Source organism: Manacus vitellinus, unplaced genomic scaffold, assembly GCF_001715985.3.
Source record: "Manacus vitellinus isolate BGI_N305 unplaced genomic scaffold, ASM171598v3 scaffold_14_pilon, whole genome shotgun sequence".
Taxonomy (NCBI): Eukaryota; Metazoa; Chordata; class Aves; order Passeriformes; family Pipridae; genus Manacus; species Manacus vitellinus.
Genome location: NW_021939063.1, coordinates 12730557 through 12749557, shown reverse-complemented (window position 1 = coordinate 12749557; position 19001 = coordinate 12730557). Strand labels below are relative to the sequence as shown.

General features: G+C 36.2%; 1 protein-coding gene across 2 annotated transcripts in view; it reads right to left on the bottom strand.

The window, feature by feature from the left end:
• Window positions 1-179: 179 nt before the first annotated feature.
• DNAH12 (dynein axonemal heavy chain 12) overlaps window positions 180-19001 on the bottom strand; it is a 57347-nt gene continuing 38525 nt past the window's right edge. The window contains exons 51-73 of one of the 2 annotated variants that reach the window (XM_025894713.2): window positions 17901-18041; window positions 17525-17766; window positions 17035-17182; window positions 16041-16186; window positions 14603-14817; window positions 13492-13684; window positions 12520-12712; window positions 11491-11663; window positions 10863-11003; window positions 10224-10382; window positions 9078-9222; window positions 8692-8842; window positions 8167-8420; window positions 7512-7652; window positions 7043-7180; window positions 5981-6214; window positions 5380-5565; window positions 4757-4860; window positions 3423-3627; window positions 3091-3228; window positions 2448-2539; window positions 2142-2209; window positions 180-1019 (exon numbers count right to left, since the gene is read on the bottom strand). In XM_025894713.2, coding sequence (XP_025750498.1) covers window positions 829-1019; window positions 2142-2209; window positions 2448-2539; window positions 3091-3228; window positions 3423-3627; window positions 4757-4860; window positions 5380-5565; window positions 5981-6214; window positions 7043-7180; window positions 7512-7652; window positions 8167-8420; window positions 8692-8842; window positions 9078-9222; window positions 10224-10382; window positions 10863-11003; window positions 11491-11663; window positions 12520-12712; window positions 13492-13684; window positions 14603-14817; window positions 16041-16186; window positions 17035-17182; window positions 17525-17766; window positions 17901-18041 — 3798 coding nt within the window. In that variant the 3' untranslated portion in view covers window positions 180-828. The remainder of the gene's footprint in view (window positions 1020-2141; window positions 2210-2447; window positions 2540-3090; window positions 3229-3422; window positions 3628-4756; window positions 4861-5379; window positions 5566-5980; window positions 6215-7042; window positions 7181-7511; window positions 7653-8166; window positions 8421-8691; window positions 8843-9077; window positions 9223-10223; window positions 10383-10862; window positions 11004-11490; window positions 11664-12519; window positions 12713-13491; window positions 13685-14602; window positions 14818-16040; window positions 16187-17034; window positions 17183-17524; window positions 17767-17900; window positions 18042-19001) is intronic. The other variant, XR_003915603.1, reaches the window with a different exon arrangement.

The following is a 19001-nucleotide window of genomic DNA, read 5'->3' as shown; positions in this document are numbered from 1 at the left end:
ACATTATGAAAAGAGAATTCTTCAGTGCTGTTCTAAAAGAGAAAACTGAGGACAGTGTTAGGAGCTTACTTAAATGGGTAAGACAGCATAAAAACCAAAACCAGTAAAAGTAAACACAAACAAGCAAATAAAATCAAGCCAAAACACTATTAAAATTATTATGTTTCTGATTGCTTAGTCACAATTCACAGTAATATAAATAGAAAAGCAAATGAGAAATAAACAGAGTTTTTAAAAGAAAAAGGAGTTTCAGAAAGACAGACTTACACTGGTGTAACATCCAACAAAGGGAAATGAGGGAATAAGATGCCCAGTTGTAATAGTGATGGCAGGATGGAATTATTCCCACTGTATTTTACAGAGGGATCCATACAAAGAAATTATTCTGTATCTGAATGCAAGGTGGAAAGAGTTCCTTGCTAGAGGAAATCTAGAAAGAATGCTTGAGTAATTTTTTTTTTATTTTTCAAGAAAACAAATGTGCAGAATCAACTTTATTGCCTGTAGTGCTTCTCTCAGAAAGTGCAGACTACTTTCATATTCCATTAAGATACATTTTGTGATATTTAACTACGGCATAAAACCTATGTTCACACAATAATAAAATTACCAAGGGCTAAAATCCTAGTTGTTTGTTTATAGATTGTAAAGACACTAATAATAACAACACATATTTAACTAAGACAAAATATTGAGGATCAGAAAGTATTTGTAACCCTGTTAATATAAAAAACTCCAGGTGTTTCTTTTACACACTGTGTTCCACTTCCTGTATAAGCCAACAAAAAGAACAGGATCCTGTGGAGTCTGGATCTGGAGTGCCCAGAGTCAGTCATCCAGCTGGCAGAGCAGTGCAACCCCTCTCTTGATCCAGTGCTGGACAGGTTTGTCCGTCTCGAGCCTCAAGGCAATGACGAAGTTGGTGGAATGCCCAGTGGTAGACAAGACTCCTTTGCGCTCACTTGTCTTGTAGAGTGGGCAAACATAGGCACTGGATTCCTTTATGTCTGATTTTGGAGCTTCAAAAGAACCCCAAAGTAATCCATTACATTCAGCAGATCTATTCATACAAACATAATCTACATGCAAATATTAAGTATTTTCAGTAACATCTTTAAAGCTAAATAAAAATGCAAAATTGTTTTGTAGCAACAGAATAAAATTATCCCACTTCTTTTTTTTTGTGTTCTCTTGTGTGGTTTCTTTTGTTTTTAAACGCAACTAATTTATCCACAATTTGTTTTCAGGATTCAATGCCTTCCTGTGATTCTATCAGCTTTGTAATACTCAAAGAAACATTAAAATCTGCATAGTTACCTAGTTTAACCATAGATTATACATGAGCTTTTAACAGCTCTACAAGAATTCTGGTCCAGCTGCCACAGAACTAACTGCAATTCAAGTCACCTGAGATCCAAGGACAGAACTCTGCAGGAACTCTTTGTATGCCCAGACTGCTTACATGGAACTTGTGCAAAGCCTAAAATCATGCAGGTCTGAGCAGATTCATCCAACCTCAAGAGAAAGCACAGGCAGAAAAAGGGGGAATTTTTAAGACTGCCTATTTGCTGACAACATCTAAGTTTTAACAGTTGCAGTAGAAAGTTGTGATTATGTGAGTAAGTAAAACAGGGATTTACTCCTGATCAAAGAAGACAAGAGTTGTGAAAAACTACTTACTAGCATGAGAGGCAGTCGGCATAGCAGCTAAAAATAACCTGAGCAAACCTTGCTAAATCACATGAGGTAAAATACTGAGTGTCTGTAAGTCAGTTGAAAGTTCCCCTCAACTTGAGTAGAGCCAGGAATTCAAGTACCACGTGCTTTCCTATCCAAATTAACTTTTTGTTGAAAAAGATTGGGAGCAACTGAACATATTTACAAAAAAATCATTTAACTAGCCTTTTCATCTAATTCATAACTCTAAATATCTCTGGGGAGTGGGACAGGCCCAAGGCTCAGACAGAGTGGGACCAACTCCAGGGAGCAGGCCCCACTTTTGACAGGAAAGTCCCAGGTCAGATGAACGTGAATTCTGTGCACATTTGGGTATTTGGGTGAGGACACTGATCTTCAGTAAAAAAGGAAACCACTGCTGTAATTTCTTGTTGAATAGCTCATATCAGAGAAATTATACTCACTTGGCTTTATCCAAATGATTGGCATGGCATCAAAGAGCACTTTGGGATACTGCTCAGTCAACATTCCCCTGGGGAGAGAAAGCAACAAAGTAGTTATTTGTGGCTTGAGGGGTTTGGTGGGTGTTTTTTGGTTATTGCTTGATAGGTTGTTGGCTTTTTCTTCCCCATTTTCCATGAATGAGAGAGTATTTAATTTGGCCTGTTATTTCAGTAACGTGAAAAGTATCACTCGAAATATTTCAGCCAATCTTGTTTGAGCATCTAAGAAAGCTTTCCAGAACCACAGGAAAAAACTTGGCTACTGACTTTGTCCTGTCCCAGCGAGCTCCGTCTAAAAATAATCCATGGATATAAACACCGTCTTCTGGGGCAGTATCAGCAGTATCCTGAGGAATAACCTACAAGAAGTAAATTTTCCATGTTATGAAACTTCCCCTGCTCTTTGCTTTTTGAGGTATTATGCCATCAGCCAATTTTCAGATCAATCCAAATTGAGAATTCCTTTCAGTGCTACTTTTATTCAGAACCATAGAGAGCAGATTTCTGTGGGTTTGTTAATTGTCTTTACTGAGGTTATAAAATGAGGCTTGAATCACACAGACAAATATGAACCATATAGGTTGTTTTCTTGAGTGGAGGTCCAGGTCCAATGACAGAATTACTTTTCATTACTTTGAATATACCTCTTCTACAGATGTTATATTATATATTATATTGTGAATATATATTTTATATATATAGTATATTTTATCATATATATATATATATATATATGGTACCACATATATATATATATGGTATGCCAACCTTACCAAAGAAATACATGCATGTCTTCAGACTGCAGTGAGTTAGTTGCAAAATGAACCTTCCAGTCAGGATTTCTTTACTACATCTCACTACAATATCAGGACTGAGATTAATAAAATATTAATTTATAACTTTTCCATACCTGAAATTCATATCCCAGAAGGTCGATAGGGATTCTGTGTTTCCTAGCATAGTTTTGCATTGCTCCAGTTAGGAAAGCTTGAGTAAAATAGAATCCTGACAGCCAAAAAACAGGGGGCTTCCCTAATTCATACCAATCCTGGAAGGAGAAAAGGGACACATGCAATAATCAGAAATAGAAATCCCACACTCTTTGACAATTTTCTCCATAATTATACTCAGAAAAATCTAAACAAAGCCTATCCCTCCTTTCCCAATAATCCTTTAATGTAAAGGACAAATTATATGAAAAAGCAGATTAACTAATTGGCAGCCCTGCCTCTTGTACATCACCTGTAGAAACTTCAACCTTGCTAACAAATCTACAATGTAGCTCCCTAATGGCTTTAGACTTGGATAGGAATGTTGTGCCCACTTCTCAGGAACTTTTCCAATAAGGAGACTGCCAGACAGAGCCTCCAGCTCAGCATCCATAACCACCAGTCCTTTAATGGCTTTCTTCAGGTTAATTAGTGTAATACGGATAGTTCGGGTTAAACTGGAATTAGAAAATAAAACATTTTTCACACATTTTGCATGATTTGTAAAACATGACAGTGGCAATGGAAAGAAATTTTAAAAAAATGACTATGGAATCATCTATAGAACTTGTACACCTAATACATACATACACATACCCACATACATATATATATACACACACACGTATACACAATTAGCCACATTTGTCAAGTCATGGATTTGTGCAGATTTACTTAAGACTAGGAACAGTAATAATTTCCTTTGTTATCTCTGATATACTCTGTGTTGTTAGGTAAGAGGATAAATTTGGAACTCCAAATCTATCCACCATATACTAGATGAAGGAAAAAGGTTTAGATTCCAAAGGAAGAGGTCTACAACAAGGATAACTTGGAGACTGAAGGCCAGAGAGAATTAGGGAGAAAATGGAGCAGGAAATTTGAAGAGACAAATAGAATAGGAGGACAAAGAAAAACCAGAAAGAAGGAATGGAGAGGCAGGCTAAAATAAGAAAGAAAATTAGGAAACAAAGTCAAAAAAGAGATCAGGGAACCAAACAGAAAAATGAAAGTGATTATAGGTTTGTAGTCCTAGGAGAGTAATTGAGGAAAGAAGGTCTAGGGAAAAAAGGCATCAGAAAAAAAGGGGAGGGAAAAGGAAATTTTACAAACAGAAGTCTATGAGACAATAAAGAAATATACAGAAATATTTCCATCTATCAAGGAAAAGGTTTCATAAACTATAACTGTGCATGTATTACAGTTTCTAAACCCTTTACCCTACAGGTCAGAAATATGAGGAAAATAAAATATAATTGAAGATAAAGATGGTAAAAGGGAAGTTAAAAAAAAAAGGAACATAAAAATATTGTTTGCATTCTCTCTTCCCAGAGCTTCCTCACACTCCCTTCTTCTATCATATATTTTTCTCTTTCAGTTCATTTTGCCCCTAGATCATTTTTCCTGACAGCCATCCTACACTCTGACCTTCCACAAGGAGCAATGGCGCTTGGACTGCAGATAGCACTGCAGACAATTAGAAGGGAACAAAATAAATGAAATATTTCACACAACAGAGCCTACAGTGTATGATTCACAGGAAATTTTTCCTGCAAATAGAATTATAATAAAATAGAACATTCTTACTGGTTAAATCTTTCCATTTCTTGCACCAGCACAGTGTTCATACTTTCTTCATATCTCACAGGATATTTAAGTAGGCAATTTTCAATGTCAAAATCATTTGGAAGCTGTAAATGACAACATATTTGAAAATCATTCCATATATCATTATGCAATGGTTTTCATCATTCAAGGCACGCAAATGCAAATATTTGCAGAGTAATAATACCACTAAACTTTCTGAGTAGTATCCTATCAATACAGTATTCAGTAATTCAATCCAAATAAAAATTAGAGGGTTTTTTCATGTTCATCTTTTAAAAACCACTTAGAATTTTTACTATCATGAAAAGTTATGAATCCCATTCAATTTATTAATTTTAAACCTGTTCATATGAATGAATCAACTGTTCTTCAAGTTCTCTTTGCTCTATTTTCTCTCTCTTTCTTCTGTATTCTCCCTATTTAATAAAACTTCTTTTAACTGAAATATGGCTGGGGTCTGATACAGCCACACCAGTTCCTACTTGCACATTGCACTAAATTCTTCCCAGAAGGTTTTTCTTCCAACAGGACATTTAAGATTGTAGTTAAGGAATTTCTGCTTTGAAAAAAGATAAATGGAAGTAATTTGTATTATACAATACCTTGCTGAGAATATCATCTGCAATTGCATAAAGGGTGCTGTCACCTCCCCCAGAAGTTCCCTGAGTGCCTCCTCCTTGTGTTAAAAGCAGAGATTCAAAGAGGGTCTTAGTTTCCTGAAGATCTTTTGCAATATCCACGTTGTCATGCAAGCCAAATATCTCTGGTTGCTGAGTAAAGGGAAGACTCTAGGACAAAACAATAAACATCTGCATGGATAAAGCAGCACACTAGGAATCAGATCCAAGGTTTCTTTAGAAGCTGAGTGAAAAACTACCACTGACTTAACTGCAGGTGGATAAGGACCTTAGCAGCAGGTATTTGGAGGCAAATGCTGATGATAGAGCCATCACCTCTCATACAAAAAGACATTTCCAAGGAATTCTTGATTATCTGTGCTATAGGTCTTCCTACCTACTTACTGATTCCCTCTCAGAAACATTCTGGATCATGGCAAGGATCATACAGGGGTGTTGGGCAAGAAGCCAAGCACACCATTTAATGTTCTGCAAAACCACCTTTCTAAGGCAGAGAAACATTTAAGTATTTCTTTCGTAGTGCTTCATCACTGGAACACTTCAAAAGCTTGTTGCTACTTTTTACCTTAATAAACTCAATGTATTCCTCATATGTGCCTTTTGGTGGAGCATAATAGTTGCCACTGGGAGAAAAAGTGTACCGAGGATTTTCAATGATGTCTGGGTTGTAGAAGTCATCCAGCATCGTCAGCAGCAAACGCCTGTCCCAGTCATCGGTCACTCGGCCTCCATAGTTACACTCCCCAGTCAGGTAAGAGACAGCCTCAAAAGGAACGTGGCTGTACTCATTGATGAACAGCTGAAACACAAGACATGGCTGATTCTAGAGACTTGCCAGATCTGCAGAACAACAGTGTGACCTAACAGACCAGAAGGTTGGCAGCTACAGCATGTGCAAAGCTGCACTTTATGGAGTTTTCTCCGTAAGTGTTGGAAATTAAAATTGTGAAATATTTTTTTTTCAGGTAAAAATTACTATTTAAAATAAAGAGGCGTTAATAGTAAAAGCCTCCTATGAATATCAAAATTACTCAGCCATCCAAGTCATTCTTGAATTATTTACAAGTGGATGGTTTTGCCAGTCTAAACTAGATGGACACTTTTCTGTGTCATAAACAAAGGTGGATTTCACTTAATTTTTCTCCCAGTCTTCAGTACCCTCTGATCTCTTTCATTAACTTCTGTAATTCAGTTGTAACTCTCCTGACTTTTCTACACAGTGCCTACAGAAGATTCAAGGTCAAGTAGTGTTCACCATTTCATCTGGGGGAAGGAGAATAGTCTGAGGTCCTGTTAACTAACAAAACAAAATTTCTTCCTACAAAGCACCGTAACAGATGACATGGTACTACCTAAAGCACAGTGAGCTCTTATATATGACATTTTAACTTTGATAAAACTCATATACACTTATTATATTTCTTATGTCTATAGAAATATAAATCTCACAAAGAACAAATCTCTTATTTAATTTGTAGTTTTGAATATATTTATAATATGATTAACATTCCTTGCTGAAGTCATTAATATCTATGAACATTTGATGTAACTTCTGTTGCATTGCTTCTTTCGACTACCAGCTGGGCTTCCCAAGGCCAGAGTTACAGGGAGCAATCCATCATTTTACCTGGAGCTGCCTGATGCTGATCCTCAAGTCTGATTCATTAAATCCATAGGGTATATTCCAACCGAGAGGCCCAAACTTCCTCCTCTCCTGAACAAGAGCGTGGAAAAAACAAACTCCAAAGAGCAGTTTCTCCCATACCTTTGAGAAAAGCAAAAGAACAAAGCATTATTGAGCAGTTATTATTAACTAGTCTGTAGCTCCTGCTGGTGTATAACCTGGACAGAGAACACCACATTTGAAATATTGCCACGTGAAATTACCTGGCAGAGGGAATTCTTAACTAATCATCTTCATAATTGCAAAACCTAAACTGACAACCATAGTAAAAAATTTAGCTTATAATATTCACTGGACAGAAATCAATATATCTGTGAATAAAAAAAACAAAACAAAACAAAACAAAAAAACCACAAACAAACAAAAAAAAAACCACAACAAATCCAAAAACTTCAAAAGATGTGCACATTACCAGCTCCTTTCCAGGGCATCCAGAGAAGAACACAGGATCAGAAATAGGATCAGAGAGAAATGACTGAAGCAGGTTTAATCGGAGACCAGTAGGAGGTTCATTTGTCATCTTCACTCCATTCTGCAGAATGGTTACTGGGAACTAGAAGTAAAACCCAGCAAAACTGCATTCAGAAAGTGTGAATAGATGCTATATTAAAAATATATTATTACTCTGGGTTTGTTACATAAGCAATTATCTGCAAGAAATTACATTTTAAAGAACAATATCTTATAAAAAGTCTCCAATGCATTAAGAAGGACCTTGTTGTAAGTAACAAATCTGTAGTTTAAAATGTTTTCTAGGTATTCATTACATCATAAATAAAATGCAAGATTAAATATTCGAATTTATGTCAAACAAAAACTTGGTGATAGCAAAAATACACAAAATATCACACATTACAGTATCAAAATATCACAAAGGAAATTTGAGATTATTATATTTATAATTATTTTTTAAATGTCCTTTATTGATTAAATTATTTCTTCAAAGCCTCATTGTATTTCAGAGAAGTTCTGCATTATCATCAGCTCATTCAGGTATAGAAATATTCCCTCAAAATGCCATCAACTTTTCCTTTCCCCAAGTACAGAATCCTGGGGAATGCACATACCTTTGGTGAAGGGTAACTTGTAAGCCAAAGTCTGAAGTCTGGATGACATTTTTCACTGTTAAGCTCCTCACATATTTTCTCCAGCATTGGCATCCAGGAGACAGCTAAATGACAATTTTGTAAACAAACCCAGGTTCCTTCTTCCATTGCTGTTTCAATCATTTTTGTAGCTATAGGTCCTTGGCCTTGGCCTAATGAGATGGACTGAAACTTGTCTCCCACCATCTCTCTGTCATTTGCCAACTTCAGGAGGCCTTGAACAGGAAGCACAAGATTTCAGCATTTCTTCATGAAAAAGAAGTTATGGTAGAAAATAATATATTTAAAAACTTCTATTACTATTTTGTTTACAGGTACTCACAAATTCCCATGCTTAGGGAGCACAGAATTAGTGTGACATGATACATTCAAATCTACTAGCAGAAAGTAAGTATTCAAATCTCCTTGTGTATTGAAGGGGAATTTCAGGTCTCCAAACTGAAAAGCTGTTCTACACTACTGTTTTCCCTTTCTGTGTATACTTACTAGACATAGGATCTGCTCCTGGAGATAGCACAAATATTAAGGGGATTGTAGAATTTGAATCTAAGTAACTTTTTGATAGATCAAAAGGTGGTGGCTCTACAAATTTCTTTCCCAGTTTGTCTGTAACAAACGTTGTTATAGCTGGACTAATCTAGTAAAAAAAAAAGCAAATGCAAATCATTAACATAAACATAGATTAAATAATGTCAGACAAAAATTCTCAGGTGATGCTTGTGGTGTTTGTATTACTCACTTGAAAAACAAGAATAGCATTGATTTTCTTAGTAAAATATGAGGAAAAGCAGATTTATTATTGTAACAGCCACTGCAAACTATGCTACAAAGCATGGAACAGTCTGCAAACACTCCATAACACATCATTTTACCTTGTCTGGTCTTAAGCACCGAAGAACTATAATCTTTTGTAATTCAGTTAATGTATCATTCAATTCTTCTGGTAATGGAAAGCTTTGGGGTTCTTTGCTGTCATACATTTTTTGCCATTCACCTATATTCTCACAGACATGACTCCTAGAGAGAAAAACACCCACAGTTACTGTAAAAATCTGGATTTTTTTTTTTTAATGTTTATCAAAGGCCAATCACCTATTGTCATATATGCCACTTCATATCTACATCAAAAAATAATCCCACAGTTGAGCTGCTCCATGGTGAATGGTTAAACAAGCTCTTCCCACCAATCCCCCCATGCTGCTCCCAACAGACTCCACATGAGAAGTTCCAAGTTGACAATAAGTTCTGTCCCTTCCTCTGGACAGCACTGCTTGGACCTTCATAGGTCTGGGTGAATTGTCTGCCTCCAGTATTTCAGGAAAACACCACACTTTAACTGAAGAAAATTACCAGGAAATTCAACCAGGGAAACAAATGTATTTTCCTCCACACCACATGCAGAGTACTCCTCTGCAATGGACAACTCTCAGACTATTTAAAGGCTGGATCATTATACACATTTTTACTAAAACTCCAAAGGGACTGAAACACCAAACACCTCAAATAATTTCTTTTAACAGAGCAGTGTTTCTGCACTCAGATCCAAATGCAACAAATATTCGCACTCAGCTATTTATATGCAAGACTGGTACAACCATGTTGGCTCCAGAATTTAGTGTTAAATTCTATTTAAACCCAGGGTGAAATTCTACTTATTTCAGAAGATCAGATTTTACCAGAAAAACTCCTTCCCCAGAACTACACTGGAATTCTGCTCTGGCATTCACTGATCCCTTAAAACAGTTTCTCTACCACAGAGACATACTAAAGGAAAAGTTTCTTTAGGCAATGCCTCAAACAGTTTAGAAAAACAGTTTAATGAAATAATATTATAATTAATGATCTGACTGACTGAAATAAGTGAAGAAAACATAATGGTGAAAAAAGGGGCTGGTTTTACCCTGTTGGCATTCTGGTACTGATTTGGAAAAAATGTATAGCAGACATTTCTTTCAGCATGTTACATACGTGTTGGTCAAAACCAAGTAAGGCCAATTCACATCAATATTTTACTATACCTCAGTCTTTTCATAGCTGGCATTTCACTTGCACGACATAATTCATCCCAGCTCTTGTCTGACAGCCAAGATGGAGCTGGATTTGGATACTCGTTCTTGAGACCCACACCCCCAGTTAGTAAGAACATAAACTCTTGACGTTCTATTTCATTATTAGCCCTATATTAAAAAAAAGAGAAAAATATATTCAGTAATAGAGATACAATTTTAAATAATATAAACTGTTGTTTAAAAGTAATTGCACTTCACTGCCACTTAGTAAAGCTTCTACTCCATCACTGCCAAGGCACCACTAACCCATGTCCCCAAGTACCACACCTACGTGGCTTTTAAATCCCTCCAGGGATGGTGATTCCACCACTGCCCTGGGCAGCCCATTCTAGGGCTTGACAACCCTTTCAGTGAAGCATTTTTCCAAATATCCGCTTATTTGTTTTTTAAGAGTGCAATTATTCCTGATTTTTAAAGGCTTTAAAGAAAATAATGGGTTCTGGGAATAGAGTAGCTTTACAAATTGGGCCAGGAAGAACAGTCCATGTACAGACAATACACATTGTAATTAATGGTTAATGTAATTAACCATTTCCATGATACATCATTAGTTTCTGTTACTAAGAGACTATCCCAAAGTGATCTTACATGAGCAGATTGCAGCAGAGCAGAAACGAGAAGAGCAGCTTGTCAGTCTCAAACAGGGAGCGACACACTTGGCAGTACAGATTGTATGTGAAGTGGTCATTCAGGTACTGAAGTCGCTTCTTCAGTATTTTGGATTTATTACTAAAAAGAAAAGAAGGGAGAAACTGAGACCTCAAATTGAAAAAGGGGCAATGAGTTAAGAAATCTCAATCTGTTTAGGGCTGTGCAGGATATATTTTAGATCCACATGCTCCACAAGGGATTTGGATGCCAGTTTCCCCAAAATTTCAACTACAGTTCATGTCTGATAGCACTTTTAAAAGTCCCAAGCAAAATAATGAGCTGAAATCAATTTGCCACAGTTAAGTGGTGGCACTCAGTGTTCATAATGGAGACTAGTTCAGAGCCAGAGTACATCTTTAAAAATAGTTAAATACATCTTCTTAAAAATATACCACATGCTTAAGATCCATGATTCACCTAAACAGTAACTAAAACCAGCAATTACTTCATTAACAAATCATATTTTGCCTCAAAAGCCTGTGTTTACAGAGGTAAATGGTTTCCAAATGGAGAGACAAGAAGAGAATGAAAACACTTGGTTTTCCACCAGGAAGACTCTCTTTACCTGTCATGAATGGAGTGGATGAAGAGGTTGACAAACCAGCTCAGGGAGTACTGGTACATGGGGTCGATGTTGGCCAGGTCTGCGATGGTGAAGAACAGCACGGCCGAGTGCTGTGCCACGGGCCGATAGGCCTCCCGCGACTCGGCGATCTTCTGCTCGGTCTTCTCTGCAACCTAAATGGCAACAGCAGGGGACAGAGAACAGCCTTCAATAGTGTTTGTACAGGGATATTACTACCTAATAGCATTACTAAAAGAGTTCTATGCAGCACTTTGTAACACCAGAGTAAGGCAACTTCCATGTTGCAGAAGGCGCCGTCAATAGGTGATGCCTGTGCTGGGCTGGCCCCACCACTGCCTGATCCATTTACCTGTTCTACAGGGGGCAATAATGACAACAAAGGAGGCATAACAGTTGCCATGCACCAAAAGTATCAATCTATCTGCAATATTAAAAAATATGACTGATTGTATTTAAACTCTGTATTTAAATACATTTAACAGGTATTTAAATTGTACTTACTCTACTATAAATCAGCTTTATACAAAAATACTTTGAATATAAAAAGGATTTCAAAATTTGGCTATCAGAAAAAAATCTGTTTTCTCTCATCAATATTATTTAGCTCTCACTGACTTCAGCTGGTATTTTATGTATTAAGAATAACAAAAGAATCTTGCATAGCTATATTAGTCTAATTACTGATTACTAATGTCTTCTTTAATACTTTTTTTCTTTTAAGAACTAGTTCCTTCCTTTATCTTAATATGTTACCTTTACTTCAGAATTTAATATTTTTCACTCACTTCTTACAGACAGACACAGATGCTTTAAAACATTTCAAATTAATGACTGAAAAAACTACCAGTGAAGATTCTAGAATAGATCCAATTTTATTTCTCTTCACATTTCACAAGTACAGAATTGCTCCTTGTGCTGTGCATCTAATTCAGAATCCTTCTGCCAGTTGCAAATGTAACATTTAATTTCTAAGTATAGTTAAGGGAAGCACACATACACTCTCCTTACCTGCTGTTTTTTTGTGATCTCATTAGACATTACTTTAGCAGAATCCAAGACCTGGATGGCAGTTTCATCTTCCAGAATATCCCCTTCAGATGAATGTAAAGTTTCTAAAATTTTCTTCTCAATTTCTTTTAGACTCTTTTTATTGGCTGCAGACTGAACGATGAGAGCATTTCTTTCCTCTTCTAAATCCGGCCTAATGAAGAAAAACACAAACCACAAAATCAGTCAAAGCTCATCTTCCACTGCCTGCAAAAGAAGTCCATGAAAATTACTCCCTTTTCCTGCAATAAGTAATTGTGAGTATTCTATTCAGTTTAAATAAGACTTTGCTCTTCAACATCTATTTCTGATTGTGAGTAAAGATTTACTTCCATTCGGTCTTTGGAAACAATGTCTAATCTTTAATGTCCCAGCATTTTGCAAACAACAATCCCTCCTACTTTTTCTTTATCATATCTCTGCTGCCTGAAAAAACACCATAAAATATCCAGAACCAGTTTACACATTTTTTAGCAAACAGAGATTAGCCCAATTACACAGACATGTCTGTACAACACCATACTACTACTCTGGATCTCTGTGAGGGTTCCAATATGACCCATAATCACTTTCAGAGGTACTTTGCATTTATTTCATACAAATTTAAAATGAAATATTCATAACTCTGCATCCTTGTCTGGCAGCTTTGCAAAAACAACAATAATGATTTGAACTTCAAATAATGTTTGCATAGTTTTCTAATATTCAAGGAGTATTTCAGGAGACAATTGCCATGAAAAACCAATGATTTCACATCTGCTATATTTACCTACCCCACAGTAAACATGACAATCTCTTTTTTTTTAAAGTTATTACTGAGCAACATTTACACCATGTAACATTCCTTTTGCTATGCAATAAATTAATCTCTCATATCCTTGGAATTATGATATAAAAAAATTTAATGGTCAGTTGCCATACAGAGAGACTTACCTCTCCTCTGCCACGACAATACCCAGCAATTGGTCTTCAAGTCCCTCTGGTGTTATCATAAAATTCAGTAATAAAACTTTCGTAGCAAGTTCAGGCATGTAATGTGGATTTCTTAGTTTTGTGGTAATAAAAAACTTGAAATCACTGGAATATTCAATAATGGACTCACCAAGCCTGATACATTCCATGCCTCCTAAAATGAAGAGGAGAAATGCTAAACAAAAAGCTTTACTCCAATTATTTACAGGAAACCCCTCCAACTTTTTTCATTAAATAAAAGCAAACTTCTTGTCAGTGACAAATTTTCTGAAAGGTAAAAATTAATAAACAAATCTGATAATTTGAAAAATTCTCAGCAAATTCAATGGGGCCACATTTTACTCTTAGCAGGTGAAACCAAGTCAATCCAATGACTACTGTACTTTCAATTTGCATATACAAAATAAAACTAGGATGGTAACAGAGAATTGTGGAATTATTGTCATATATTCTTACAGACTACTCTTTCCTTGAGTTACCTGCCTGAAAAAAGGAGAGGAAACTACCAAAAAAAAAAAAAAAGAAAAAAATGTTTGAGCTTTACTTTCCTTTTTTTTTAAATTATGAACATGAAAACCAGTAAAGATAAACTATATAAGAAGGAAGGAAAACATATTTGTCTTTATCTGCATTTTTCTGTCATTTTACAGGAGGAAAATAAAAGTTGAAAACCAAATTCATAGTTACTTAGCAAGTGTCAGAGAGAAGAAAATTGTGCCTTAAGCAAAAGGCCTTGACAGCTTTTCTTGATTTGTACAGCATTTAGCAAATATTACTATAAGCCTAAAGCACACGAAAATGAACAAGCAAAACAATTTCATTGACAATGTTCCATTTGCAGAATTTACTTAGTCTCCTATAGTGTGGAGGTTTTCACATAAAACTACTATTGTGATAGAGGGGAATAGCAATTAATAAAAAATAAAACTTGTGGCTGCTGTGAAATTCCCCTTCTCTTGCCACAGGCTCTCCTAAGTCAGAGAGCACCATGGAAACCATCAGACAGCACCAGAGACTACGAGCTGGACAGGACTGTAATACACTTCAGGGGTCCAAATTAATGTTGCTCTACCTTGTTTGAAGGTCTGTTTGAGCAGCAGAGGCTCAAGAGATGGGTCCAGTTCCTCTCCGACGTTTTCCATCAGCAGTGGAGTCCCAAACTGGATGCAGTTCTCCACAGTTCTCATATAATCTGTGTCGCTGATCTTGATAACATTCAGACGGTTTTCCTTCTCAAAATTCTTGACCCATTTATTTGCTTGCCCTTGAGGATCAATCATTAATGGCCTGGAACACACGAGAAAGTTTCTCAGTGCTTGCAGGAGTTTTTCCAAATTTTAAACTCTTTCACACGTTTCTGTGTCAGGCTGTCCAGGAAGAAGTGATACAATTTTGATTATGTTGTTTTAAGAGATCGGTGTAAAATGGATGTGCAGGTGTTTTATCATCATTTGAAAAGTAATAGCAGAAATAGTTTCAAAAGTTGCAAAAAATATTTATAACATTTTTTGTAAAATACACATATAATACACATAATGCAGAATTCTTGTAAAATCTTGTTCTGCCTCTCCTTTGGAGTTCTCAGTATTTAGAATCTATTAATTTTAACAGATTTTGATTTTCTTCCTATATGTTTTTTCACTTTAAAAAAATAAAAATGAACAATTACTTGGAATTTAATCTGAGATGTTGGTATTTCAGCCTGTGTAAGACTGGAAATGTAAGCAGGGTGGGGAAAGGTGATAATATTTAATTTTGTAGAATTTGTAAATTTTGTAAATTTGTTCAACATGTGCATGTGCTGTTTTCATCTATATGTATGTATTGTAATTAGTCAGGCATAAAAGATATCAAACATTTCCTCTAACTGCATCTTCAGAGAACTAAACAATATTCTAAATATGGAATTACACATTGTCAATCTGAAAGTAATCTGAATCTGTCATGAAGACTAATTCTTAAGCAAACATAGATCACAAGAACATTACTAGAAAATTCTATATTATATTTTCACTGAGTGCAGATTATTTGCAGACAGATAACACAAGTTTTCATATAATGCAATACATATCATCTTTGAAATAATATTTCAATAGGAATTAAAAAAAAAAGTTGTTAAAGGTCCTAAAAGAATTCTTTCTATATAGATGTGAGTTTCCCACCAAAAAAATGCCTATAAAAGATAAAATTCTCATCTGATAACCTTGTAACTGTAAGAACCTGACATGACTGTGGGATCTGGACCCTTCAGGTTATGTACATAACCTGAATCCTATCATTAAACACGTAAAGAATGAGAAATTTGGTGAGAGGAAAGCTTTCAACTACATACACAAATCTCTCAAGTGTTATCCCTCTTACATTTCACAGGAGAGGGACATAAAGATTTCACTCCTGTTTTCAATTGCATTGCTCTGTGGAAGCTAGATTGTCTCCAGATATTTAGTTTTCTTTTTCTAAAAAAGGGGAAACTTGTTTGGATTTGAAAATTAAACCTTTTTGTCACCTACCAACGTCTTGAATTTTCAACAATGACCCCATTGTCTACAGAAAATGCATCAGTTGGCAAACCAGCAATATTCCAGGCTCTGATTTTTATTGGGTCACCAAGATTCTGACTCAAAGAGAAATCCTCAGAACAAGGGATATTTTTCTCCTGTAAAAGAGAAAAAAAAAAAAAAGAAAAAAAAGAGAGAACCCTATTTCTCTTTATTCTGTGTTTCTTTACATCTTTTATTACATGCCACTTCAAAGTGACAATGTGCATTTCCTTTTATGAGTCCAAAGTAGGTCATGTATAAGCAAAAATCCTGGGAAAAATAAAACCATGGTTTCAATAACTAACTACATTTCCCCACTGAATATTTACTCTCTCTTGATTTGTCCAATTTTTGGTACATTTTACATGTGGGTGTTTTGTTATGCAAAGTTTTGACAAAGTATTACCTTAAGAAACTCATACAGAGCTGGAAATCATCTCATGAATGCATCTTTCATTAAATCACTACAGCAATCCTGTGCTGATTTGTTCCTGTTTAAAGTCACAATAAGTGACTCCAAATCACTTGATTTATGAATTATGGCATTTGTATAACTAGTTTGGAACTGTCCCTTTGTAAACAGAATAATCAGCCATTTAATTAACACACAAATAAGTGATGGTGTAAGTTACAGAAATTCTATTACATTACACATAACTGCATTTTAAATGTAATTCTTTCATTTAAAAGAAAAATACAAAAAACACTGAGATTTTACTTAAGCAAGAATCAAGCCTTACAAAGTCCATGATGTGCTCTGACTTCTGACATGCTACTGTAAGTGTAAATGCACTGATTTAATTAAATTCAAATCCAAACAATATTGGATCAGCAGAGTTGATCCCATTGGTCTTAATGAGGTTTACTAGGCTAACGTTAAATAAATGGCAAGGCATTTTTGAAGCCTTTTGCAGCAGTCTGAAAAAAAGCAAGCACTTATTTAAATCTAAGATAACCTTCTAACCTGGCACAGTTTGCTCCAATCTTTGGTACATTCTTGTCGAAATGCAGCAGTAAAAGCTCCCAGATATGCTATTACTCCAGCTGATACCAGAACATCACCTGTCAGATTATCATATTCCTCTTGAAGATCTTTTGCAGCTTTATCCCATCTATGACAAGCAGAATATAAAGAAAAAAATGGTGCTGAAACCTCCACATTAATGACATTGATGTTAAAACAACTGTTTGTTGTTATTCTTCAACTTCAGGTAGAGAACATGAAAACCTCATTTATGTATTTTATTCTCATGTTGAGGAATTCTTCTACAATTCTCCTGATGCTGCTGCCCATATTTTTACATTACAAACAATTAGGAACATTTCAAGATCCCAAGTATTCTTAAGCACTACAGTCCTCAGACAGATATACAGCATTAAAGGCTCAGAGAATGGAAATTCAAATTCTATTCCTACAGTGGTTGTTAAATCTGACATTTGAACTTTAACCCGACCTTGTTTTCTCTCCACCAAGGCCTCCAATCAACTTCTCCGCTCGTTCCAGTTTTTTGGCACACAGATCAACCTGGAATTCTAAACGAGCCTTTTCTTCAGTCTTCTCAGCGAAGGTTTGTTCCAAAGCAGCCAAACGACCTTCAACTTCTGCAAGTTCTGCCCTCTTCTGATTCAGGAGTGTCATTGTCTCTGCCAAGGACTCCTCAGCCACTCTCAAACGCTCCTTCTTGGGTTCAATCTCCTACTCAGTTACAACAAAGACACAAATGCTTGGAGCATGTTTTTGTAACTTAATATCAAATACAATGCTTAGGGTGAACATACTGAGCAAAAGGAGGCTTCCATAGCACGGAGGGACTGGGATCAAAAACACACCTTTGACACCCTGTGATACACTTCCATTCCCTTAATCCATTTGCATAAACCCTCTGCTGCCGAGGAAGCTTTGGCCACCACTTGTGGATCAAACTCTGGATTAGTCAAGTATTCAGACCGAATCTTCTGCATGACGGCTTCCTGGGTGAGGAAAGCATCAGAGCTCAGCAAAATCTCGGGGCTGACACTTGGAAATCAAACTGACTGATGGTCATTTCTCTACACAGTGAAACAGGAAAGAATCTTTCAGTATTAACTGTTGGAGAAACCACTGCTAATTCATTTCTTTTGGTCTTCCTGTTACTATTGGTGGTTTTTTCCCATTTTCACCCTAATCCTGTCCTTAGCCTTTATAATTGTGGGTTTACTACATCTTCAGTATGGCAGCTCCCTAAGTGCTAAGAGCATTACAGTCACATAGAAGCCTTATTTTATGCTCTCCCTCATATAAAATACATTAATTTCATTATTTGCTATCTTTTTCTCAAGACACAACTGTTTGCAGGTTCATAAGAAACAGAAGGAGACAGCTTTCCATGCCACTTCCAGTAGACTTCTGGAATGCTTTGTAAAAAGATCTTGTAGTCCATAAAGTTTACATGAGCTTAAGAGGATTAGAGAAATTACACAAGAGAGATCCACTGAAAGCTACTAAACACACAGAAACTACATCTAGCTTTGGAAGTCCTTCATTTAAAGTGCCAGAGGCTGGAAGAATATTTTGAGAAATTATCATATATACTGTTCCCACTCACAGAGTCATAGAATATGGGAAGGGACCCACAAGGATCATTAATTCCATCTCTTGGCTCTGCACAGGACAACATGAAAAATCCCACTGTGTGCCTGAGAACGTTGTCCCAGTGTCTCATGAGCTCTGGCAGCCTTGGTGCTGTGCCCACTACCCTGGGGAGCCTTCTGAGATGTCACATACAAGGCTCACCCTGAGGAAGTTTGGCTCACTTGCCATGACCACACCCACCCTACAGAGATACCCTATCACCTTGTAATGATCCCTGGTGACAACAGAAGCTGACTAGATTGGACAAATGAGGTCTCTAATATAGAAGTTTCTAATTTATTTCCCCTGCAAGAAGGTGT